Here is a 25,593-nt window from a genome sequence, read left to right on the forward strand (position 1 = left end):
TAGAGGCTGTTATCTTTGCAAAAGGAGGATGTACTAAATATTAATGTCACTTTTCTGTTGAGGTGCCCATACTTTTGCACTGGTCAAATTTTGGTTTAATGCATATTGCACATTTTCTGTTAGTACAATAAACCTCATTTCAATCCTGAAATATTACTGTGTCCATCAGTTATTAGCTATATCAAACTGAAATGGCTGTTGCAAATACCAAAATATTTAGAACTAAAAATGATTAAGATTAATAGGGGTGCCCAAACTTTTTCATAGGACTGTATATGTTTATTTTCTCTATACTATGACATCACTGTGTATATTATCCCTATCCTGTAACATCACTGTGTGGATAATCCCTATACTTGTGACATCACCGTGTCCGTTGCCTCTTTACTGTGTTCATTACCCCTGTACTATTACATCACTGTGCATTATCCCTGTACTGTGACATCACTGTGTGTATTATCTCTGTACTGTGACATCACTGTGTGTATTATTCCTGTACTGTGACATCACTGTGTGTATTATCCCTGTACTGTGACATCACTGTGTGTATTATCCTGTACTGTGACATCACTGTGTGTATTATCCCTGTACTGTGACATCACTGTGTGTATTATCCCTGTACTGTGACATCACTGTGTGTATTATCCCTGTACTGTGACATCACTGTGTGTATTATCCCTGTACTGTGACATCACTATGTGCAATATCCCACTACTGTTACTTCATTTTGTGCATTAGCAAGTCTGTAATAATCCCAAGCAGACTGGGACTGTCCCGCAGGTGAATCCTCCATAGGCCCCTGAGCCAGGTGGGCCTCCAACTCAGCCAGCTATGGCACAATAAACTCATTATACATCATACAGACACTCATACAGCTCTGACTAGGCTATGTGTCAGTATACTGTACTAGATACATTATTCAAGAGACTACCCAGTTTATTTCCATATACTGTATACACCCTGGTGGCTGAGATGATATCTAGGACCAGAGTCCGACCATCCAGTGTCCTTCCTCCCTGGGCCCCATCTTCTCAATCAGACTGCAGGGTCTACTGGCGGTCCAATAATAGCAGAGAGCTGGGTACAGATGTGATCGTGGCCTCACAGAGCTAAGAGGGTCCTAATTCAAGGCAAGAGCCACCAGTCAGCAGACTACTGAGAGGGGCACTGGGCAGAACAGAGATAAGGACTAGACAGCGCGAGACTGCGGGGAAATACATTTCAGGACTGTGTGAACATATGTGGGGTCATATTTACATGTAGCTGTATAGTGGCCCCCAGAATATCACTATGGGCCCCCCCAGGCCCCCCTGTCTGACACTGGTCACGTGCTTTCTATATTCAGATCCTGGGCCCCAGGGTTAGGCTGCTGATAGGAGATACCCTGGAGCTGTAGACTAGAATGAAAAGCTTGATCCATGGTAAAGCAGCCATGACACCGCTGCCCCTGCCCCTCCTCACATCTGCTTATCTGATCGGCCCCCTCCTCCTCCTATCTCTCGCTAGGAATACACACAAAGTGGGCGGGGCCTGAATGTAGTGGGCGGGACCTCACTAGCACGGGGCGTGTGAAGTCAGAAAGTTTATGGGCGTGTCCCAGTACTGTGCACGCCTTGGGGAACCCGCGGGGAAAGGGAGCGGATAGGGATAAGAGGTGTGGTATATGCAAATAAGAGGCGTGTCATGCAGGTCGCTAACAGGGCGGGGTGGAGCTAATACCAGTGCGGGGCGTGGCTAGGACGTCGTACACCCGGCAGTGCTTCCCGGATAGTCACACACGCTATGGCCGGGCTGGCTGTCTCCTTAGCCGGCTTGTTTACGCTCTTCTTCACGCCGCTTATCGCCTCTCAGAGTAATTCTTCCTCTCCGCAGGACTTGCCGCTTATCCTCGGCTATCGGCTGGAGCGCAGTGACGGGGAGTTTGAGCTGTCAGCGGACGGGGAGCTGGAAGTGAGGGAGGGCAGTCAGCTGCAGCTCCGCTTCTATGGACTCTACCTGCGGCCCGATAGCGGGCACCTCATCGTCTTTATCGAGGCGTCCTCAGGCCTGAAGGATAACCGGAGCTGCCAGGAGAACACCCAGGACTTGAATTGGGACCGGGAGGGCTTTAATGTGACTGACGAGGGCACGGCGGCCCTGCTCCGCGTGGATGTGCAGCCGCTGCGGAAGAGCCAGAGCTCCCGCCTGTACGTGCTGTGTAGCCGCCGCGGCCCCGGCTTGCCTTGGACTCTACACCAGGGACCGGACGGGCGGGTGCGGGTGTTGGAGGAGCACAAGCCGCTCCTGCCCGTGTGGCTGCAGGCCATCATCATCGCCGTCCTGCTCAGCCTGTCCGGGATCTTCAGCGGCCTGAACCTGGGGCTGATGGCTCTGGACCCGATGGAGCTCCGGGTGGTGCAGCGCTGCGGCTCCGAGCGGGAGAGGAGGTACGCGGCCAAGATCGAGCCGGTGCGCCGCCAGGGGAACTACCTGCTGTGCTCGCTGCTGCTCGGGAACGTGCTGGTCAACACCACCCTCACCACCCTGCTGGACGAGCTGATCGGCTCCGGCCTCTGGGCTGTGGCCGCCTCCACCATGGGCATCGTAGTGCTGGGAGAGATCGTGCCCCAGGCCCTGTGCTCTCGGCACGGCCTGGCCGTGGGGGCCAACACGCTGTGGCTCACCCGCGTCTTCATGGTGCTCACCTTCCCTGTGGCCTACCCGGTGAGCCGCCTGCTGGACTGTGTGCTGGGCCAGGAGATCGGGACCGTGTACAACCGGGAGAAGCTGCTGGAGATGCTGAAGGTTGGTGTGAGGAGTCCCCAGCTAGAGGAGGACTACAAGCCCCAGCAGGTTGTTGTCTGCTGGGCCTTGTAGTTCTGCATTCCTTTGCTGCTTGTCCAGTTACTCACCATGGAAGAGGAGATCACTATCTAAGGCTATGTTCACATCTGCATATGCACTATGAAAAATCACCCAATGAAAAAGTTCTGCAAGTCTGTCAGTTTGTTTAACAGTAGACGATCCCATGATGGGGTCATTGGGCTGGGTATGTGACTGCTGTTGTAGTTGTCTGCCTATCTGTTCTGGTCTGCCAATGGATCAGAACAATGGACAGGTCTATGCTAGTGTGAACATGGTGTCAGAAAGTGGGAAATTCTGTAGCATTGGTCCATAACGGCAGATAGCATACGTAAACTTGTAGCTTACAGATGTGTGGCGGAGCCGCTAAATATGGCTCCTGACCTGTTTTTGTGACTCAGTCCTTCTACTAATATTATGGCTGGCACACGGGCTACCATCTGTTCTGTTTCTCACAGTCGTGTACATGATCATAGTCTGTTCTGTTGGTGCCACCGTGACTTGTAGCCATGTGACATAAGGTCGCAGTTTCACACTAATGATTGTGAATGTGATTGCGCTGAGATCCAGGTTTGGGTTTCTGTTGGGTCACAGCGCAGCCATGTCTGTTATCATGAGTTGTGATGTAGCCGCACAACGTTGCGTCACATGTCAGTTGCCTCAGTCCGATGGTTCATGATAATTGTCCTATATGTGGCATTGGTTATTTGTTAAGTCCGTGATGTGGTCCTCCCCGGAGATGAAAAGCATTGGTCGTGGATTGTTCACTTTGCAAGTGACTTAACACTTCATTGGATGACGTACCATTGGAAGTACGTGCCTGTACACACTAGATGAATGTCAGCCATCCAGTAGACTGGACAGCCACCTTGTGTGTGGGAGTGTGCAGACTTTCCCTAGTACAAGATGTCCAAAAAAAATGAGTATTAGTCACTTAGATTCCAGGACACCAGGGCTGTAGAGTTTATAGGCCAATCCACCCGCACCAACTCCTTTTTTATTTGTAGAGTAAAATTATACTATACTTAGAGAACTTTTCATGTCCTCGGGCACATGCAGTTTTATATACCGCTAGAAAGCCAACCGTGTGCTGAATTCAGTGCACTGTTGGCTTTCTAGCAGTATATAAAACCGTGTGTGCCCGAGGACATGAAAGGTCCTCTTTGATTGTATAGTATAGTTAACCCCTTCCAACTTCAGTCTTAATCGTATGGTGGATGTTGGGATTTTAAATATGGCGCCCAATCAGGAGCATAGTCGCTGGTTCCCTGCTGTATTAAACAGCAGAGACCCGGCAGCAGTGCCCACAATCGGAGTCCTCTCTGATCTTGGGCATTAACACTTCCTAAGTCAAATGTGACCAAGACATCTGATGACCGGGCAGTATGTTCTTTCAGCTTGTAATACACCGGAGCGAGATCTAGTGGGCGCCGATCTGTTTTCATGATGGCCTGGGGCCTGTTGAAGTTTCCCAGGCCTGTCATTTGCTATACTTCAATTTCATAGAGCTGAATAGATTTTTTTTTTTTTAAAAAAATATACTGCTATTGGTTACTATTGCAGTAAATTGTACCATTGATCATACCCCAAAGGGTTCTAAAAATAAAATTAAAAAATCTAAAATTTCAAATCAGCCTTTTTACTAGCTTTTCGTTTCCCCAAAAATTAGAACAAAAAACAATCAAAACGTCAGACAAATCCCCAAAATGGTTTAAAAAACCCCAAAAACCTCCTCAAACAAAGACGACTTAGGCTAGGTTCACATCTGCGCTGTGCTCTCCGGAAAGCTGGAGCGCGAATATCCCATTGACTGTAATGGGATCGGCCGGGTGTCTGCTGCGGAGAGAGAAGTCTTAGAGAACTCCTAGTCCTTACATGGAAACATAAAGTTATAGGTGTCGGAATATGGCGACGCAAAGAAATTCATAAATTTTTTTTACTTTTCACAGTTTGGGTATTTTGTTAAGGTGTTAAAAAATAACAAAAATGATATAATGTTGGCATTGCTGTAATCCTACCGAACTGCAGAATAGGTAACGTCACTTTGCCTACACAACCTATACTGTAAAAACAAAGCCTAAAAAAAAAAAACTGTAGCCGGAAGGGGTTAATCATACGATTTATGAAGTTGGAGTTGGCAACTTTTTTATTCTTTACCAAAAGCTGACTCTAAGGGGGTGTTCACATTTAGGAATTTGAAGCAGATTTTTTTTTTTTTCTGCTTGTCAAGCACAGACGAGGATTTTGATGCAGAATCTGGTAAAAGCGTGTCACTGTATTTAGCTTTAATTGGGCAGAGCCAAATTCTGTGAGCGGGTTCTGACCAATTATTGTCCAAAAGTTTTATTTTCTCCCTCCCATTCAATGTGCAATTTGCAGAGTGTGCACATTGGTTGACAGCTATCTAAGGTGTTCCTGGTGCTCCGATGCCTCCCAGCGCGGTCTGGTCCTGCTGTTTAAGTTGTCTTTTTCTGCCGGAAGTCCTCACCAGCTATAACGTCTCGGTTCCCTCCTCTTAGGGTAAGTTCACATGGGTTTTTTTGGATCGGAACCTGAGGCGGAGGCCACTTCAGGTTCCGATCCAAAAACCGGGTAGCCGTGACTGAAAGCCGATGCACTGCACTGACATCCAGTCGCGCACTCTGCTCCGGATTAGGTCCTATGAATGGCCCTAGTCCGGAGGAGGGAGTGTCTTCAGGCCGAATAGTGAGGCGACGACCTGAAGAGGAGCTGGAAGAAATGGCTCCCAGAAAAAAGACCTGAGCCGATCCCATTGATTTTAATGGTAGCTGTCTTTTTGGTCAGGATTTTGAGGCAGATACGGCCTCAAAACCCTGACCAGAAAACTCTGTGTGAACTTACCCTTAGACCGCTGACTGACCACTGAGGACCAATCAGCGGCCTAAGAAAAGGACCTGGGGACATCACCATTACATCCCGTGTCCTGCACTAAGGCCTGTTATTGATTTATTCTGGACAACCCCTTTAACACTAGTTGTAGACCTAAAGGGGCCTATTCCTTTCTGAATGTTGATATTATTATAAGAGTCAATGCCTTTCTCCAAAAAAATTGATCGTATAGGATCTCCGTCTCAGTCCTTGTGTCTTCTCAGCGCAAGTCTGTTTGGCCTCATATAGGTCATGGAATAACACCCCCCCCCCTCCTGAAAAGGTGCTTGTGTTGTAGCCTGAGAGCTCTCACAATATGAGCCGGCCCCTCTGATTGGTCCAAAGGTGGATCAAAGGGCCACATCAAGGGCCCCTTCATGCCGTGGATGCAGCCTTGTGATGTCCATCTGCCTGGAGGGGCAGGATAATGAACATGTACTTGTTTCATTGAGGGTATCTGTGTTTGATTCTTCCGAAAATCCATGTGACATGTGTTTTGCAGCACATGATCGCAGCACAGACTTGTATACCATGTGTACATTGTAATTGTAAAAAGGTAAATATGTCGTGAGCCTCCCGTGGAGGTGATAACCCATAGTGGCAGTATTTCTCAAATAATACACCATATAGGGGTTTACCTAGACTTATACAATTGCTCCATATGTCTTTATACTTAAAAATCCATATGATCCATTTTTACAAACTCCAACTCTTTGCATCCTTAAATCGTTGCTGCTTCTATGATTTCAGCACAGTTGGGATTTTTTTTTCTCTAGCCCCTACTGTTCCTGAAATTTTGGTGCAGTTAGTTCTAGGGCCCTGTGTGCCCATCAGGCTTTCTACTGTCAGGTGGGTGGTGCTTGGCTGGAGGAGACAGTCAGTGCCCACCACGTAGTTGGGGGTCTAATTAGAATATTGGGTGCTGGAAGTAACAGCACTGATTGCTCAGGAATGGAGGGGACTAGAGGAAAAACTCCCACTGTGCCAGAATCAGTGGTGCAGGACCTACTGAAGGATGCAAAGGTAGAGGTGGTGAAATATCCTCCCTAATGCCCGGTTCACACCAGCTTGTGTTCTGTCCACATGAGGACCCCCCCTCCCGGACGGAATACAAGCGCAACTGCAAGCACTGTGCACAGACCCAATAGAATATTACGGACCCCATAGACTATAATGGGGTCCGTGTGCTTGCCGCAGGCATAATTCGTGCGGGCAGTGCGTGGCAAGCTCACAGACCCCATTATAGTCTATGGGTCGGTGCGCTTTAACTGCACAGCGCTTGCAGTTGCGCATGGGGGGGGGGGGGTTTCCTCATGTGGACTCCTTCCGGACGGAACATATAGGCTAGTGTGAACCGACCCTAAGAGGATTATTTTGGTAAAGATAAGGCAGGTTCACACCAGCGCCTGGTCTCTGTTTTAGGCAATCCGACGGGTTTCCGTCTTCTGCCCCGAGAAACTGGACAGGGGATGGAAACCCAGCAGTCAGTTTTCAAACCCATTCACTTGATGGAAGACGGAAACCCACCAGATTGCCTAAAGCGGAGGCCAGGCGCTGGTGGGAACCCGCCGATATGGGTGAAATAGTGCAATGTCTTGTTTTGGGTCCAACTGCTGACACACGTGCCCACAGCTGGAAGAAGGCGGCATTGGTACTAGGATGGACCATTAGGTAACCTAAAAAAAAATAGTCAGGAACTGGGTGATATCTTCTGTGCCATAATGTTAAGTGGTGACCACATCCAGTGGCTGTAGACATATTGGTCATGTGATGTCACCCGTGTGATTTCAACATTAGTGGACGGTCGCCGATACTTTACTAATATTATATGGTTAAACTAATTGAATTCACTGTATAATGGAGTATCTTAGAAAACCCTTCAGTGTCCTGATAGTCTCTGCTTGATGATGTCAACGGTTCTAGCGACATGACATCAATGTTTCTCCTGTATGGACACCGCGATAACAACCAATCAGAGTTCAGCTTGCATCATCTAGACTTCAGCATGGTGGCTCAGTGGTTAGCACTGGAGTCCTTGGTTCGAATCTGACCAAGGAAAAAATCTGCAGAGAATTTGTATATTCTCCTAGTATTTGCTGTGTTTCCTCCAGTTTCTCCCACGTTCTAAAGACATACTGACTCAGTTATCTGTTCCATGTATAGCATTCACTTGGCCCTTTGTGTTGCGATGACTGATTGTTCTAACATGAGGCAAGGAAAACTTTCTATAAAAAACTTTTTGATAAGCCCTGCACAGTATGGCGCAGCATTGTACACGTGCCTGACTGTGCAGTGCTGATAGTGTGTGCCCTGGACGTGACAGATAGTATTACTAGAGGAATTTACATAATTGTCTCGCCTCTAGTCTTACCGTATGACATAACCTGCGTACAAGGTGCCTCTGTTATGCCGTATGTCCTCTATAAGAGTGAATGAAGTTTAGCCTGTGTTCACATTTAGGCCGGGGCCCCACGGGCTGGAAACGCCACGGGAAAAATCACGGCATTTTACAGTACTTGCAAAGTGGATAGGGTTCATGCAAATCCCTCTTTGTGGTAAAAACCTAAGCGCACGTTTTTGGAAATTGCAGCATGTCAGTTATATCTACCAAAACGATGGCGACTTCCCCGTAGATATACGGTAATTGCAAAATATAATTGTCTTAAAATAAACCAAGTTTAATCCAGTTGTATTTCCTGTCATTGCAGGTTACAGAACCCTATAGTGGTCTGGTACGAGAAGAGATGAACATCATCCAAGGGGCCCTGGAATTACGCACTAAGACGGTAGAGGATGTGATGACCAAGGTGGAGGACTGTTTTATGCTGCGCAACGATGCCATTTTAGACTTTAACACCATGTCCAGTATCATGGAGAGCGGCTACACCCGTATACCAGTGTACGAGAACGAGCGCTCCAATATTGTGGATATCCTGTACGTCAAAGACTTGGCCTTTGTAGATCCCGACGATTGCACCCCTCTGAGCACCATTACACGTTTCTACAGTCACCCTGTCCACTTTGTGTTCAGTGACACCAAGCTGGACGCTGTGCTGGAGGAGTTCAAGAAGGGTAGGTGTCTGTCAAGTGAATTACATATGTTTATACAAGGAAACCACTTTCCTCAATCTAAATGGAATATAAGCCTATAGACTATATTATAGGGAGTCTGTCATTTGATAAACTCATTTTCAACTAAAAGCATGTTGGAATAGCCTTTAAAAAAGGTAAAAAGACTATTCTACTCTTACCTTTACTACGTTGATTCTCCCCAACATTTCTTCAAGATTCGTTTTCTTCTGGTATGCTAATGAGGATCATGGAGCACCGGGAGCGTGCCCCCCCCCCCCTCCCCGTCATATCTGTCCATCGCCCCTTTCATGCTTGTGCTCCGTCACCTCTTCCTCTTCTCTGTAAGTTGTGCCTTGCACAGTCCTTGCACCACGCTGTACCTATCTAAATTCTCAGGCATGCGCATGTCCTGGTGGCCATTTTCGGCGGTCTGCTAAAAGAGCGTACCGCACTCCCAGAGTGGCAGAGCCAATTGCGCATGTCTGAAATTTTAGATGGGTACAGCGCAGTGGCCTGTGCAAGGTACAAGTTCCAGAGGAGGGGACGGAGCACGAGCATGAAAGGTGTGGTGGACAGGTATGACTCGTGGTGTGTTCGGAGCCCTGGGCTAATGCCCCTGTTGCTCTGTGATCCTCATTAGCATATCAGAATAAACCAAATTTTGAAGAAACAGTGGGGAGAATCAAAGAAGTAAAGGTAAGAGTAGAAGAGCCTTTTTAAAGACTATTCCAACGTGCCTTTAGTTGAAAATGAGGTTTTCAAATGATAGACCCCTTTAAGGGGAATGTATTACTTTTGCTTAAAAAGGGCTGGAAAGTTTCCTTGAGCATTGCTATGGAGAATCCTTATTATCTACTGCATATAGGCTGGGAAGGACTACTAGTACAAGCAGAGGCAGGTTCTGGTCTCCCTGCTGTATATACATTTATCTCATATATAGCGCCGACATATTCTGCAGGGCTTTAGACATTGTGGTCTCTGCCCCATATAGGGCACACAATCTAAGTTCCCTATCCGTATGTCTTTGGAGTGTGGGAAGAAACCGGAGTGCCAGGAGGAAACCCACACAAACATGGGGAGAACATACAGACTCCGTGTAGATGTTCTTGGCTGGATTGGAACCCAAGACTCCTGCGTTGCAAGCATACACTGCTAACCACTCCTTATGTTTATTAGGTGACTTTACTTCTAATATAAAATTAATCTGTCCCTAAGTAACACAAAGATCCCTGACATCAAAGCTTCTCTCTCCATGCAGGTATCTCTCACTGTCTGTCAGCTACATAATGAAAGACTGCAGAGTGATAGATAAGCCCTGGTGATAGCCATCATTGCTAACAACAGATGTAACTAGAAACTATACAGTGTGTATACTACTCGCTATACATGGGGAAGATCAGCTGTCCTTGGCAGTGCTCCGAGCATTGCTAAGGAGAAACTTTACAACTTTTTTTTTTTCTCGCAATAATAGGCAAAGCAATTCACCCGTTCTGTTCTATAGCCTGACCGTGTTTCGCTCCTCTAGCTACTATCCTATATACTGTATATGCATATGTCAACATCCCATAAATGAATGCCAGCCTGATGGGTCCGTGTACCAATGACTGGCCTCTCCAGTGAATGTATAGCAGAAGACCTCAAAGACCCTGCTGATGGCTCAGTGGTGGACATGGGCTGCCTCAATGGTACATACAGCCAAACCATGACCATGGTCCTATTGAATCTAATGGTACACTCCAAAGCATTGTATGCCCGAAGTGCCTTCATACATTCATCTGCTAAGAATAAGACAAGAAGTAGCAGATTACTGGCATCATCTCCAGACGGGTATGTTTGTGTTGAGTCTGATGCAGAAGATTGACCTTGTGTACACAGATCCACCCATCCCCTTCTAAGTGCAAAAGTCAGGTTTCCCTGAATTGTCCGGGCCCTGCTATTACCTGTCATTGTGCAATTACCCGCTTGGCACGGGAAGCCTGGTTTATATCCCGTATACACTGTACCCATTGTGCGCGCGAGCTGGGAATATTACACAATTGTCTAGGCAATTACCTGTGGATTTACTTTTCATAATACCTGGATATTGCGAGAGGTTTATAGCAGAATATTTACATGCCATCTGCCGACAGGTGACTGGGGAGAAGGCGGAGGTGGCTCTATGATAAGTGGGCACAGATAAGACTTGGGTGGTCCGTGTGTATGCTGAGACCACGAGCTTACCATTACGGCAGTGACTTACTTATTCTTTCTTTCCATCTTTGTTCTCTGAAGGAAAGTCTCACTTGGCCATTGTACAGAAGGTGAACAGTGAAGGAGAAGGAGACCCGTTCTATGAAGTGATGGGGCTGGTTACCCTTGAAGATGTCATAGAAGAAATTATCAAATCAGAGATTCTGGATGAATCTGATCTTTATAGTAAGTTTTTGGTTTGTTTGTTTTTTTCCCCTACGATCTGTGAATGTTTCTTAAAGCCATGCCCTCCTTATCCACAAAGTATCGGAGTATTGAGACATAGGAGCTAGGCATGCTCCCTTGAAATTTTGGGGGAAAGGTATGCAAATGAACTTTCCAAAAGTGCCCCCTGGTGTCATTGATTTGCTAACTGGGAAAACTAAATTCAATGACTTTTACCTATTCCTAGGAAATGATGCCAAGTAGGTAAGACCGTAAGTTCACATCTGTGTTGGAGTGTCCTCCTGAAATCTGCAGATGAAATATTCCTGCATATATATATATGTGAAGATGGTCTAAGTCTCCCTACTTTGATACAGCAGTCCACTGTTTACTTCCCCTGACCAGGGTTACCCTTCGGTCACATCTGCATTTGGTATCCCGTTCGGGAAATCCGCATGGGGAATGGAATACTGAACGGAACAGCAAGCGCTGTGCAGTAAAAGCACACAGACCCCACAGGCTATAATGGGGTTTGTGTGCTTGCTACACGCTGCCCAAATCATGCGGGCAGGATAGTAGATTGTGAACTACTTTCCGGTCCGCATGATCCCTGCGGAGAACTGGAGGCAAGCACACAGACCCCATTATAGTCTATGGGGTCCGTGTGCTTTCACTGGCACACCACTTGCAGTTGGGTTCCTCATGCAGACTCCCCCGGACAGAATACCAACGCAGTTGTGAACAAGGCCTTAGTGGCCTCTCTTACACTAGGTTCACGCCTGCATTCGGATTTCCGTTTTTCGGGTCCACCTGGGGACAGCTGTCTGCAGATGTCCTTTTTTCTTTTGCAAGAGATTTTCTGGTTTTACTTCTATCCCAAGTCAGATCACAAGACTTCTTTGGAAGTCAGGCATTAATGCATAGGAAGCTTCCAATAAGTAGCATTAGAGGCTTTTCCAATTCGAAAAAACTATTTTGAATTTGTTTTCCCTACATATATCCCTAGAGGTGCCATATTAGGGAGATACTTTCATCCTTTAACCTTTGGTCACAACAGACATATGTATGAGCATAGGTTAGGGGCCTGGGACCTGGGGGGCGTTATGGCTATAATAGCAAATACCTGATCAAAAAAGTCATTTTGTTGTTGTTGTCAGCTTTTTGTGAAGATTCATCATGACAAAGCAGATTTGCAAGACAGACAAACCTCCTTTTCTTAAGTTTACGGTCATATAAAATAATACTGTATATGACGCCCACGGTCAGTATTGTCTGAACTTGCCAATCTTGATGTGTATAGAGGGTCTCCTCATTCTCCTTTAACAGCAGATGTTGGGGAAAGAGGGGTCAGGTAATTGGAGATAATATACCCGATCCTTTTGTTGTTAGGATGGTAAAGTATGGGCAGAGTTGTGGCCCAGAGCTTTTGCTTACGGACAGTGTACTAGTCAGTCACACTGGCAGGCATTAGGGCACGGTGCCCGCTTCAATAAGGAAAGGGAAGAAGCATCTGGCAGCAGCTTATCTCACAGCGAGGGGTGGGGAGGGGGCATGCTAAAATCCAATATATCCAGTGATTCTTTCCATGATGTCTTGAATGTGTCTTTGTGTTGGAGCTTCAGCTTTATATACAGTAAGGCCTGTCTGTCAGTGACTTAGTTCCTGGCTTCTCTCTTTACGTGTATGTAAGCTCTTCTGGTCACACGTGACCGCCTGCGGTTTATTAGCTCTTATGTTCTTTTTGCTATCAGTTGAGTATTTTATTTGCTCAGTGTTTCCAAAGCCAAGACAAGCGATTGCACAAGATGATACGACAAGCTCCTATGTAAATATCCAGGTCTATTGCCGGCAACGATTAATAGACTCTGAAGTCACCTGCAAGAAGCGAACTATTCAGGAGACAGAAACCTTGTCGGCGAGGCGTTGGATGATGTTACCATCAGTACGCGCTTGTCTGTTCTCATTCATCACCTGCCAGCAAGCTAGAGCCCGGTATCATGATACGAGCGTATATATTGTGACACAACAATGTCATGATGTACGAGTATAATGCGGAGAAAAGCCAGGGAGCATTGATATAAGAAACAAGGCGTTACACTGGAGCTAGAAGTGTATTATGAGCATCTTTGCTCTCTGTAAGGGGGAAAACGAACACCGGCCATTCACTGAGCACTACTGCGCCATTTTGTGTATGTATTCATTGGACTTGAGTACATTACAGCTAGAACAGATACTATCAATGTATTAAATTCATGACAAGTTCTGCAAATCATTTGAGAAAAAAAAAAAAACCTTGCGCCTTTTGTGGACTTTAAACTTTGATGCGAAACAGTCCTTTTTTTTTTTTTTTTTTTCAACCACTGACATGTGAATAAGACCTTAGGTGACATACACATGACTGTGTGTTTGTGTACCTGGGCCGTGATTAAATGGCACGTACAGCACATGGATGACCATGTGTATCGCGGGGGAGTGCTTTCTACATGGCATCACGCAAGGACGTGCACAGCTCGAGCCCTGGTATGATGGCCAATGTAACACTGGGTCCAGTTGACGTTCTCTCCCATAACCTCCCCCCCCGTATCAACCTGATTCTTCTCTCTACTGCGGGATAGGCACTGGCTAGGTATGCCAGGATGTCTCCTGGGACTTTGGTCTTTCTACAAACGTGGCGCGAAATCTGACCATGGCGGACCCCACAGATCGCAGACACCTCTCCTCAGCCCCTCCAGATGGCCTGCATTGAAGAACGCTATGCTCAGTACTTAACTGCCATTAAAACCCCTGTGGCCTCTAGTTCTACTGCTGTCGCCCTTTCACTGATGTTGGTGGACAAGGGCCACAAAACGGACAGGAATAGGACCTGTTCTGAATTTTGCCCTGGACTCGTACTGTGTGTGTACTCGACACTGCATTATGAAGATTCATGGTCATGTGTATAGGGCCATGGAAATGAATGGGCTAGCACGGCTGTGTGTCGAGGTCTTGCACCGTTTAATCCTGCTCTTATTCAGGTTGTGGAATTTGGAATTGCTTATAATGCAGTCTAATGGTGTATCTATTAATGTGGCCTATTCTCAGTTTGGCTTATGGCAAAATTAAGATAACCGGTTTGGGGCAGTGGAGAAGCTGGATAAGGCAACCAAGCCAATCCAGCAATGATGGTGGTGACCTGATTGGTTATTATGGGAAATGGTTATGGTTATGGTTTCCTCTCAGTTGTACCTTAGACCACATGCAGATCTCGTATATAGTCTCCACAGGTTCTTGTATAGCTGAAATACATAATGTAAATGGTCTATGTTATCCTATTTTCCAGCTGACAATCGCAGTAAGAAACGTGTTGGTCGTCGCCAGGACAAGAAGGATTTTTCAGTTTTCAAGGATCCAGAACATGAACTAAGAGTTAAAATCTCCCCTCAGCTGCTCCTTGCTGCCCACCGCTTCTTATCCACAGGTAAGGGAGTAAAAATCTCTGAATGTTTTATGTACAGTTGTGTGACCAACCAGCAATTCAGGATGTCTGATAATCTGGCATCCATATATAGATTGGTTTTATTTTATCACACTGGATTATCTAGGTTATCTGGTTTCTAACATTGATGGCCTAGCCTTATAGTCCCTCAATATTCGATATGCAGGGGTCCGGCACATGGGACCCCCACTGATCAGTGGTGCTCAGCCTGCGTGAGTGTAGGTACTGTAGCACTACACCATAAACTTCAATCCTAAGGATAGGCCATCAATCTTAGCAAGTGGATAGCCCCTTATAAACCCTTCCTGACATCCGCTGTACTATTATGGCGGATGCCGGGTGTTTAGCTATGGCGGCCACCTGGGAGCCGAATAGACGCCTCGTATTTACTGCTTTATACAGTAGAAAACCAGCACTAATGCTCACTCTCTGTGCCCGCACCGATCGTGGGCATTAACCCTTCCGACGACTCGGTCAAAGCAAGGCTCCCCAGCCTGTCATTCATTGGATTCTATTGTTGACTACTCTATGTAGCCTGCAATAGAAGCCCTGGTATTTTGTAATACATTAGTATTGTTTAAAAAAAATTTTTTTTAAGTAAATATAAAAAAACCCAAAAATTTTTAATCACCCCCTTTCCCTAGAACATATATAAAGTAGTTAAATACTGTGAAACACCTACACCTTAGGTATCCCTGTGTCTGAAATCGCCCGCTCTACAAATCTATAAAAATATTTTTCCCGTACGGTAAACGCCGTAGCGGGAAAAAATTCAAATATGCCAAACCACCGTTTTCTCACTGTTTTGCTTCTGATAAAATTTTTAATAAAAAGTGATGTAAGTAATAGCAATTCCCCAAAAAGGTAGAACTGAGAAGTACACCCGGCCCTGCAAAAAAAGACCCCCTATGCATCTCCACACACGGAAATATCAAAAAAGTTACAGGTGTCAGAATATGGCGACCTTTAGAAAAAAAATAATAATTTGGCCCAGTTTGGAATTTTTTGTTAAGGGGTTAAAATGTAAATAAAACCATATAAATTTGGTATCCCCAGAATCGTACCGACACACCTAGAATACAGGGGACATGTTATTTTGGCTGCACAGTGAACCCAATAAAAACGAAGCCCATAAGATAGTCGCACAAATGCATTTTTTCTTCAAATCCATCCCATTCTGAATTTTTTTTCCAGCTTCCCAGTACATTATATAGAATAATTAAAGGCGTCATCACGAAGAACAATTTGTCCCGCAAAGATTAAGACCTCATATGGCTCTGGGAGCGGAGAAATAAAGGTTATGGGGTTTGGAAGAGGGGAGAGTCAAAAACAAAAAATGCCCTCGGCGGGAAGGGGTTAAACAGAAAATGTAAAAGTGGATTGGTCATGTAACAGAAGCCTGGCCAGCAGTGTGAACAGTGCCTTAGTTTGCCTCATCACTAGATCTTTTGCTTTTCAGAGGTGGCTCTGTTTGCACCTGCCATGGTGTCAGAGAAGACCCTTCTGCGGCTCCTCAAGTATCCGGATGTGGTGCAGGAGCTGCATTTCAATGAGGATGAGAAGAAGGCATCTGAGCATTACCTGTATCAGCGCAACAAAATGGCGGATTACTTCATCCTGATCTTACAGGTACGAGGGTTGTGAGATTTTTCACGGTATTAGCTCACAGGATTGTGTCTTTATGGGTTAGAATTACCGTCCAAAAATGTTCTGTTTTATCTGACCCCAGCCGGTTTTATTCCACAGGCTGCACATAGAAAACAACCATAAACTTGAAATCCCTAGCCTTGCTCAGGTGCTAACTAAACAAAGAACAGTTTCTGACTTCTTGGAGGAGGCTGAGCTTATCTCAGACAAAATCAGTGAGAACAGCAGCCTGTTCTGCTTGCAATTTTTCTTGCCCAGGACATTTACATTGTAAACTTGTTTGTTAGTAGTGAATACTGTTGTGAATTTCCACCTACCGGACCTTGCCAGACACTTGAAAGATATATCAGCCTTTATTCAAGTAATACCTTGTGCTCTGTGTTGCAATCTCTTTAAAGAGGACCTTTCCCCACTCCGTCTGTGCAGCTTTCTGCTCCTTGTTATAGATGCAGCTGCACAGACTCTGGTGCACTTTGAATTATGTCTGTAGCCCCCCTCGTTTTGGAGCTCTGAGCCCCGTTAATTCTGGCGCCCTGTATGTTAATTAAGGGCTTCACTGTCAGAAGGGCGTTTCTGACAATGAAGAAAGCAGCTACGTCACTCTAACACTGTCCAATTAGCATTGGAAAGTGTTGGAGCTGCTTCTGCTGTGTGATCTCGTGAGACCAGGCAGTCCTCTCTTCACAGGGCTGCACAGAAGACCCGGGGAGGCGATCCAGGCCGAATATTGAAGTGGATGAAGGAGAACTTCACTGGCATTGCTACAGGTAAGTAAAGAAACCCCTAAGCAATGAGCATAAGTGCCCAGTACACCCTGTGGACCTAGGTCTAGCCCCTATACAACGAGCATTAACCCCTATAGCCCCTGGGCAATGAGCATTAACCCCTATAGCCCCTAGGCAATGAGCATTGCCTAGGGGCTATAGGGATTAATGCTCGTTGTATAGGGGCGAGACCTTGGTCCACAGGGTGTACTGGGCACTTATGCTCTTTGCTTAGGGGTTTCTTTACTTACCTGTAGCAATGCCAGTGAAGTTCTCCTTCATCCACTTCAATACTCGGCCTGGATCGCCTCCCCGGGTCTTCTGTGCAGCCCTGTGAAGAGAGGACTGCCTGATCTCATGACAGCACACAGCAGAAGCAGCTCGGACACTTTCCAATGCTAATTGGACAGTGTTAGACTGACGTAGCTGCTTTCTTCATTGTCAGAAACGCCCTTCTGACTGTAAAGGCTTAATTACCATACAGGGCGCCAGAAGTAACGGGGCTCAGAGCTCCAAAACGAGGGGGGGCTACAGACATAATTCAAAGTGCACCAGAGTCTGTGCAGCTGCATCTATAACATGGGGCAGAAAGCTGCACAGACGGAGTGGGGAAAGGTCCTCTTTAAATTGCTGCATTTAAAGGGATTCTCTGGTTTCTATTATTGATGGCCTATCTCATCAGTAGAAGTAATTTGCAGGAGTCCTGGGTGATCACCTGTACTGAGACAGTGCAGCTATTGATAATAACAATAGAAAATGGATAACCCCTTTAATAGCAGAAATCTGCTGCTTGTCAGAGAGGAAATTTGGCAGTAAGTTACAATTAAAATCAATAGATTGTGAGGCTTTCGATGCAATTTTTCCCGTTTTTTTTTGTTTTTGTTTTTCTTTTTTTTTTTTTGGTCTGGCCACTTTACATATGAAAAACAGCAACCCAGACCATGCTGCATTTAAAAATAAAAATTGAGGTTGGAGAAAAAAAAAAACCAAAGACAAAAGAGCTATTCATAAATGACTCTTGACCTGTCAACCTGAAAGCTAATTTCTTTATTTACTTTTGTAAAACAAAGTTTTGAAAATCACTGCAAAAATACAAAAAAAAAAAAAAAAAAAAACCTAAATAAAACCCAAGTTAATGCAGAGACAGGGAGGCGCAATTTGTAACCGCTGTCCAACACCATCTTAATTCTAACCTGCTTTCTGTGAGAGATGCGATCAATCCTATAATGCCTTGGCACAGCATCACCTGAGCAGGGGAGCCATTGTCATGTCTGCCTCAGGAGGGAATGAATTCCTTGGTGGCGAAACATTTAGGCCAAGACCCCACATTGTTGCAGATTTTGCTGTGGCCAGGAGTGAATGGGGCACAAAGTTGAAGTACTTCTATATATTTCCCATTCCTTTGGTAGCCATTCTTGGCGTTGGCTCAAAAAACCGCAGCAAAATCTGCAACAAAAAAAAACTACCTCACGCTAAGGCCCCTCGCTGCAGAAACACAGCAGTTGTTTGTTTGTTTGCAGTTTTTTTGAGTCAAAGCCAGGAGTGGTTTGAGCAGAAGGGAGAAGTAAAAGAACTTCATACCTATATCCCATTACTTTTATGGCCATTCTTGGCTTTAGCTCAAAAAAACGCAAACAAAATCTGCAACAAAAAAAAAAAAAAAAAAGCTGCGTTTCCGCAATGCCTCAGCCTTAAATGGGTTTTCTGGGCAAATGAGATAAATGACCTATCCTTAGAACAGGTCATCAGTATTGGTAGTGACTGATGCTTGGGATCCCTCTCCACACAAATGAGCCTTTCCCAGCAGTTGCTATATGGAGAACAGAGCTGGAAGCAGATAGCTTGTACTGAGTTACTGCAGCTCCAATACAAGGGAGATTGGATATCTGCCTCCTCCTGCGTTTCTCTGTATAGTGCCTGCTTAGAACAGCTGAACGGTGAGGGTCCCATGTGTTGAACCCCCACCAATCTCCTATCTGTGACCTATTCTAAGAATAAGGTCATCCATGTAATTTGCCTGGAAAACCCCCTTTAATTTTTTATTTTTTTTTCAATGTACAATGTGAGTCCACACACAATGTACATTTTTTTTCCTATCATACTGATAGGAAATCCATGCAAACAGGGGGAGAACATACAAACTCCTTGCAGATGATGTTCCTTGCAGGATTCGAACGCAGGACTCCAGCGCTGCAGTGCTAACCACTGAACCACCGTGTGACCCTCCCCCTTCCCCCTCAATCTTAAGTTACGGAATCCATCTTGAAGACGCGATTGCTGTAAAGTATCCTTGTCCTCCACTTAGCCATAGTACACATTTAATTTATTCATGACTTCTTTTTTTTCCAGGGTAAAGTTGAAGTCGAGGCAGGGAAGGAGAACATGAAGTTTGAGTCTGGGGCCTTCTCCTACTATGGCGTCATGGCTCTGAGCACTCCATCTACTAGCGGTATGTACACCCTCTTCCTAACCATCTTAGGGTCAGATTCCACTCCCGAGCACATTTCTCACCTCCTTATGTGGCCATTGCTGTATTCCTTTGTTTCCTCCTCATACTCCCATCTCTTTTCTTACATCATCTCTCAGCTTCGTTCCGTCGTTCCATTAAAAGGGGGTCTTTGTTTTCAAGGTTGGCAGGTAAAAGAGACTGCATGTGTATGTATAGTTTGTGCTCCCACCATACGCACAGCTTATACAGAGTGTGTCCTGGTGTGAGTGCAGTGTAGTATGACGCTCTATACCTTACACCCTATAACACTGCATGGTATGGACTGACCCCTTGTCTTCTAACTTACCAAGGTCATTAAACACGGCAGTCTTGCATGAAGTCTATACATATTTGTTTCTGAGGGTTTCTCTTTTCCGCACATATAATATTGTATTCTGGATTGCTAATAGGCATGGATATCGCATTAAAACCATGTCCCTTCAATAGGCAGAGTTTGGTCTAGCGCCCCCTGTGCTGGACATCTGTCATATACTGTAACTTCCCACAGGCTTCTATTGTATGACCATATGTGAACAGAAATGGTTACACATCAGGTGTTTGGTCTAAGTTGCGCTTTCTTATAGGCAGGGTGCGGGTAGTATATGCTCTGAGTATTATCCTGGTCAGATTAGTATACAGTACCTTGTGCCCCAAAAGTAATGAGAATAGGACAGAGTAAAGGTTAAATGACGTCATTTGCTATTAGGAAAAAAAAAACTCCCGTTTTTCTAGATCTCTACTTGCTCTCATTCATTCTGCTTACTTCCAGGGGATAAAAATAAGACCATGGTTATGTGATGGACACGGGTGCATGACCATGGACTGTACATATGACATAACTAGCGACTGAGTTTTATCCACTGGAAGGAAGCAGAATAACTGAGAGCAAACAGAGATCTAGGAAAACTGTACAACTTTTCATTATACAAACAATAACATTTGTGTCTCAAATGTGATTGGTCTGAAACTAGACAACCCCTTTAAATACATGTGACCATTAACAAGAACATCTGTATGACTCTAGAAAACCCAGTATTGATGTCTTTTGCATATGGTCTGACATCTATTCCAGAATGTTACGACTCCGTTCACTCTAAAGCAGGGGTCTCAAACTCATGGCCCTCGGGATGATAGTTTGCGGCCCCCGGTGGGCGCCCGGTGTTTAACTATGGCGGCCACCCGGGAGTCAGGCGGCCGCCATAGCTGCCGGGTGTCTACTGTCACAGTAGACACCCAGCTCTAATGCCTCCGGTCGGTGCCCGCACAGATCGGAGGCATTAACCCCTCAGGCGCCTAGTCCATTTTGCCAGTGATCGCAGGCGCCCGGAGCATGCTCCAGGGCCGACATCACGTTGGCATGACAGCCGGGAGCCTTATAAAGGTTCCCTGGCTGGTCTGCAGTGATTTTCATTTGCAGGCTGCTCTATGCAGCCTGCAAAAGAAATGACAATTTTTTGCAATGCATTAGCATTGTAATGCATTGCATTAGTGATCAGACCCCCTGGGGTTCAAGACCCATAGTGGGTCTAATAAATGTAAAAAGAAATTTAAAAAAGTAAAAATAAATTAAGTTTTAAAAATTCAAATCGCTCCTCTTTCCCTAGAAAACATATAAAAGTAGTTGAATACTGTGAAAAACATACGTGTTAGGTATCACTGTGTCCGAAAAAGCCCGCTCTACAAATCTATAAAAATATTTTTCCTGTTCGGTAAACACCGTAGTGGGAAAAAAAAAGTCAAAAGTGCCAAACCGCCATTTTTTCACTGTTTTTTGCCTCTGATAAAAATTTGAATCAAAAATGATCAAAGCAATAGCAATTCCCCAAAATGGTATAACTAAAAAGTACACCCCGCTCCGCAAAAAAAAGACTCCCTATGCATCCCTGTACACAGAAGTATAAAAAAGTTACGGCTGTCAGAATATGGCGACTTTTAGGAAAAAATTTTTGGGAAAACCTGATGCGGCCCAGACTCTACCTCCAGCGGCCCCCGGGTAAATTGAGTTTGAGACCCCTGGTCTAAAGTCATTGGTTTCTGTAACTTTTGACTTACAATAACTTATATTTTAGATGGCCAGAAGTTGAATGTCTAGCAGCTTGTTGCATGTCTGAGATTTTCCTAATTTCTAATATATATATGTCTCCTAATTGCATCCGTTTTATTTCACCTAAAAAATGGAAAACCTAAAAGGGCCGGTGTGAAAAGAGCCTAACCTTATTTTTTTTTTCCCTTCTGATTCTCATTCCCACGGTTTCCATATTTAACATGTACCACTTACCCTTATATCTAAATACTAATAATAAGCCGAGAGATCATCAACCTCGCAACATCCTTAAAGTAGGGATTATACCTGCAATTAAAGATGGAAGCCGGACCACACATGCTCTATGCTGCATTCTTTGTGGAACGTTGTGAAATCTGATGGTTACTGATTGCAACCCATTTGTGCTAAATCCTGTCCGACGTCAGCCCATAATACTCCTCCCAAACATCCCTTTCAGTTGGATTTGCGGGCAATATAGATTACTTCAATATCTTGTATAGGATACTGAAAAGGACTTTGGCACCATATAGTTTAACCCTTATGGGTTTGTTGTCTCTGCTTTATGGCAGTCTCTTTTAAATGACTTTACTTGAAAAGGATATTGCCATATATTTATTTATGGTGCACATGGACCTCTCTCCCTCCACTGCGCATGGAAGTAGGGACCTGTGAATATAGCTGTAAATGTACAGGGGATTTGCCAGGTCTACTTGGGACGTTACACCACCCCGTGGTGGGTATGGACCAGCATCTTGTTGTCCCAAATAACTTTGCCCTAACTCTGTCCATGTCTGCTCTGAAAACAAAAACTTACATACAGATGAGTCTGAGTCCAATTGGCTTAATCTCTGGTGCTCCCGATCCTGTGTAGTTGTTCAGATAAGCCGAGGTCTTGCGCATGCGCACTGTGGTGGAGGTGTACTGCTAAGGCTTTAGTAAAGAACTGCACAGGAGCCGGGAAGAATAAAGGTGGGGTTATAACTGTGGGCATAGACTTAGTTACAATGGGGTTATGTGGGTGACTGAGCCATCTGTCCATAAGGACCTATGGGTGGTTTAGTGTCCAAATAGAACTGACTGTTTCCCTTTACACCGTTGCCCGGTACTGTGTAGGAGGTAAATGCTGATAGTCTAGTAGTGGGGCTGTTTACTTATAATGGATAGCAATCTTAGAGGATTTGTCGTCACCTCTCCTGCCATGTCTTTTGTAGTAAATACTAGATATGAGCGAGTACTGTTCGGATCAGCCGATCCGAACAGCACGCTCGCATAGAAATGAATGGCCGTAGCCGGCACGCGGGGGGTTAAGCGGCTGGCCGCCGTCAAAGCGGAAGTACCAGGTGCATCCATTCATTTCTATGGAGCGTGCTGTTCAGATCGGCTGATCCAAACAGTACTCGCTCATCTCTAGTAAATTCTTGTGTTCCCCACCATATGACCATTCTGGAACTACATTTCTTCTAGCTCTTGCTGTTCTGTTCCTCTGTTATCCCTCCTAGAAATGTAAACTGAGTATAACAACCAGTTGTCAATATGGTGTGTTCCTGCAGTCTGGTAGTGTCATCATTCATTGGGCAATGTGCCTCGAGGCGTCAATTTATTCCTACATTTTTAGGAGGAATAACAGAGGAACCACGATTTTTGTATGTTCAGACCAACGCTGAAATATATTAAAGAAAAAGTCTGTATTGCCCTATGTATATGACTATGTCAATCACCTCTTCCCATCTGTGACAGAGCTCCGCTCCCCATCTCATATGGGCAGTCTGAACAGGTCTACATCCTTAAGTCATGAACGCTCGGATTCGCTCTCTTCCACCATCAGTGGCAGCAACACCCAGCTCAGTGCTCAGGCGCAGTACACGGCGGACTTCAGTGTGCGAGCCCTCAGCGACCTGCAGTATGTAAAGGTGAGTCTACAGCCTTATGGACCAGTTACTAACACCTAGTAAGGTGGCATTCTAGTCTGACGGGTTGTTACTAAATTGGGAACCATTCTTAAGGGGATAGTGAAGGGCATGCTGTCTCGTTATAATAGTAATACCACAGACAGAGATGGAGATAACCGGGTTAGGTCGGTTACTAGATGGAGGGGACACAAGAAGTTCACTTGTTTTGATAGATGCCGTTTCGGATAAAGAGAAAACATGATGGTAGAGACAGTCACTGGTGTTCTGTAATAATGCAGGCTGATGTCACACCATGAAGTATATACCGGTAGTTGGGCGCCATCAGCATACAGATGGTATTGAAAGCCAAATCTGCTGATGGATTATCCAATAGGGGATGTGTAGAGAGGGAATAGGAGCGGGCCAAGGACTGAGACCTGAGGAACTCTAACAGCAAGGGGAAGAAGAGAAGGAATAGCAACAGCGAATAATACACTAAATGAAAGATGGGAATAAAACCAAGAGAGAGAGTCTAAGCCACTGAGCCAAGTGGAGCAGAGTCAGGAGGAGTTGGGAGCCTACAGCGTCAAATGCGGCTGAAAAATCCAGAAGGATAAGGAGAGGATAGTTCCCTTTACATTTAGCTGTCAGGAGATCCTCGGAGACAGAATCAAGAATCAAAAGAGCTTTATTGGCATTTCCAAATAGAAATTTGGCATTGCCAAAGCAAGTAAAGGGGAAGAGGGTTGAGGCGAGGATGGTGGGTATGGGGCGGGGGTGATTTGGGGAATAATAGTCTTTGGGGTCTCATCTTCCCCTTAGAGACTTTTGTAACAGGTGTATCTATAGAGTGTAGTGCATGAAAACCCAAATATAAGGGGTGCAGAGATATAGCGGATCAGACAGGAATAGACCAAGCATTCAAGTTTAGAGATGAAGGGGAGGTTAGAGACTGGTCGACAGTTACGCTAGGTTCACACCTGCGTTCCACAGTTCGTTCTGTGGTTTCCGTCTTCTGCATGCAGAAGACGGAAACCTGTCAGACTGGGTGCGGCGGTGAGCGTTTTATGCTCTCCGCTGCAAAACCGTTTTTTTTTTTAAACTGGACACAGTACTGCATGTCCGACTCTTTGTCCGATTTAAAAAAAAAAAAAAACTGTTTTGCGGCGGAGAGCATAAAATGCTGACCGCCACTCACGGCCGGACATCTTTCAAACCCATTCAAATAAATGGGCTTGAAACATGCCGGCAGGTTTGCGTCTCCTGCCTTAGTTTTGTGCAGGAAACGGAAACCTGTATGATCGGAGACCGGGCGCAGATGTGAACGAACCCTTAGCAGCACAGAATGGATTTAGATGGGTTTTTCTAGTAGTGAAGAGGGAAAGGGGACTGATGCTGCTTGGAGATTGGGTTATCTCCTGACCTAGCTTGTCTTTTATTTTTATTTTTTTTTCCTTAAAAGGGATATTCCCATCTCAAGGATCCTATGTATACTGATAGTTTATGTAAATTGCAGACTTTTTTTTCTAAATATATATTGCTTTAGAAATGCTGCTTTGTTTTCCTGCTATGTGAACTTATTCCTCCCATTGTTTACACTGCACTTCCTTAGCTGTGTGATAGGACAAGTGGTGTCACTCACTGCTCTGCTGGCTGGACAATCTGTTCGGCTAATTGCAGTTTGCTGATAAAGCCAAGTCTGTTATCTCTATATGTAAACACATAGATAACACTCAGGTTCTCTATAAGCATGTGCCTATTATCTGATCTGCATTTATATTGGGTTTCTAGTAATCATAAGTACTGTGATACTTCATAGTGTCCTGTTCAGCAAGCTGGGGGGTGGGGTGAATACAAGAAGTGATAGGAGGCAGCAGACAAAGTTGCTGAAACAAGCAGATGGGAAAACCCGTTTAAAGTACGTGGCCATGTCTTGAGCACTGAGGTCTGTGACCGTTACCTGTATCTTTTGTCGTAAGGAGGGAGGTGAATGGTGTCAGAGTTTCTTAGGGATATTGGAGAGAGAAGAGATGAGCTGTAAATTAGGCTTGTCAGTGGCCCTCTGCAGATAACCCTGCTCCCTCACTCTG

The 25,593-nt window shown here is 45.2% G+C and overlaps 1 protein-coding gene across 2 annotated transcripts in view; it reads left to right on the forward strand.

Annotated features, from left to right (window-relative positions):
- Positions 1-1,764: 1,764 nt before the first annotated feature.
- The window catches only part of CNNM4 (cyclin and CBS domain divalent metal cation transport mediator 4), a 30,097-nt gene continuing 6,268 nt past the window's right edge, over positions 1,765-25,593 (forward strand). Inside the window, exons 1-8 of one of the 2 annotated variants that reach the window (XM_075272912.1) lie at positions 1,765-2,784; positions 8,439-8,802; positions 11,074-11,217; positions 14,516-14,653; positions 16,131-16,300; positions 19,432-19,531; positions 19,669-19,719; positions 23,352-23,524. In XM_075272912.1, the coding sequence (XP_075129013.1) occupies positions 1,783-2,784; positions 8,439-8,802; positions 11,074-11,217; positions 14,516-14,653; positions 16,131-16,300; positions 19,432-19,531; positions 19,669-19,719; positions 23,352-23,524 (2,142 nt within the window). In that variant the 5' untranslated portion in view covers positions 1,765-1,782. The remainder of the gene's footprint in view (positions 2,785-8,438; positions 8,803-11,073; positions 11,218-14,515; positions 14,654-16,130; positions 16,301-19,431; positions 19,532-19,668; positions 19,720-23,351; positions 23,525-25,593) is intronic. The other variant, XM_075272913.1, reaches the window with a different exon arrangement.

This window comes from Leptodactylus fuscus, chromosome 5 (assembly GCF_031893055.1).
Source record: "Leptodactylus fuscus isolate aLepFus1 chromosome 5, aLepFus1.hap2, whole genome shotgun sequence".
NCBI lineage: Eukaryota > Metazoa > Chordata > Amphibia > Anura > Leptodactylidae > Leptodactylus > Leptodactylus fuscus.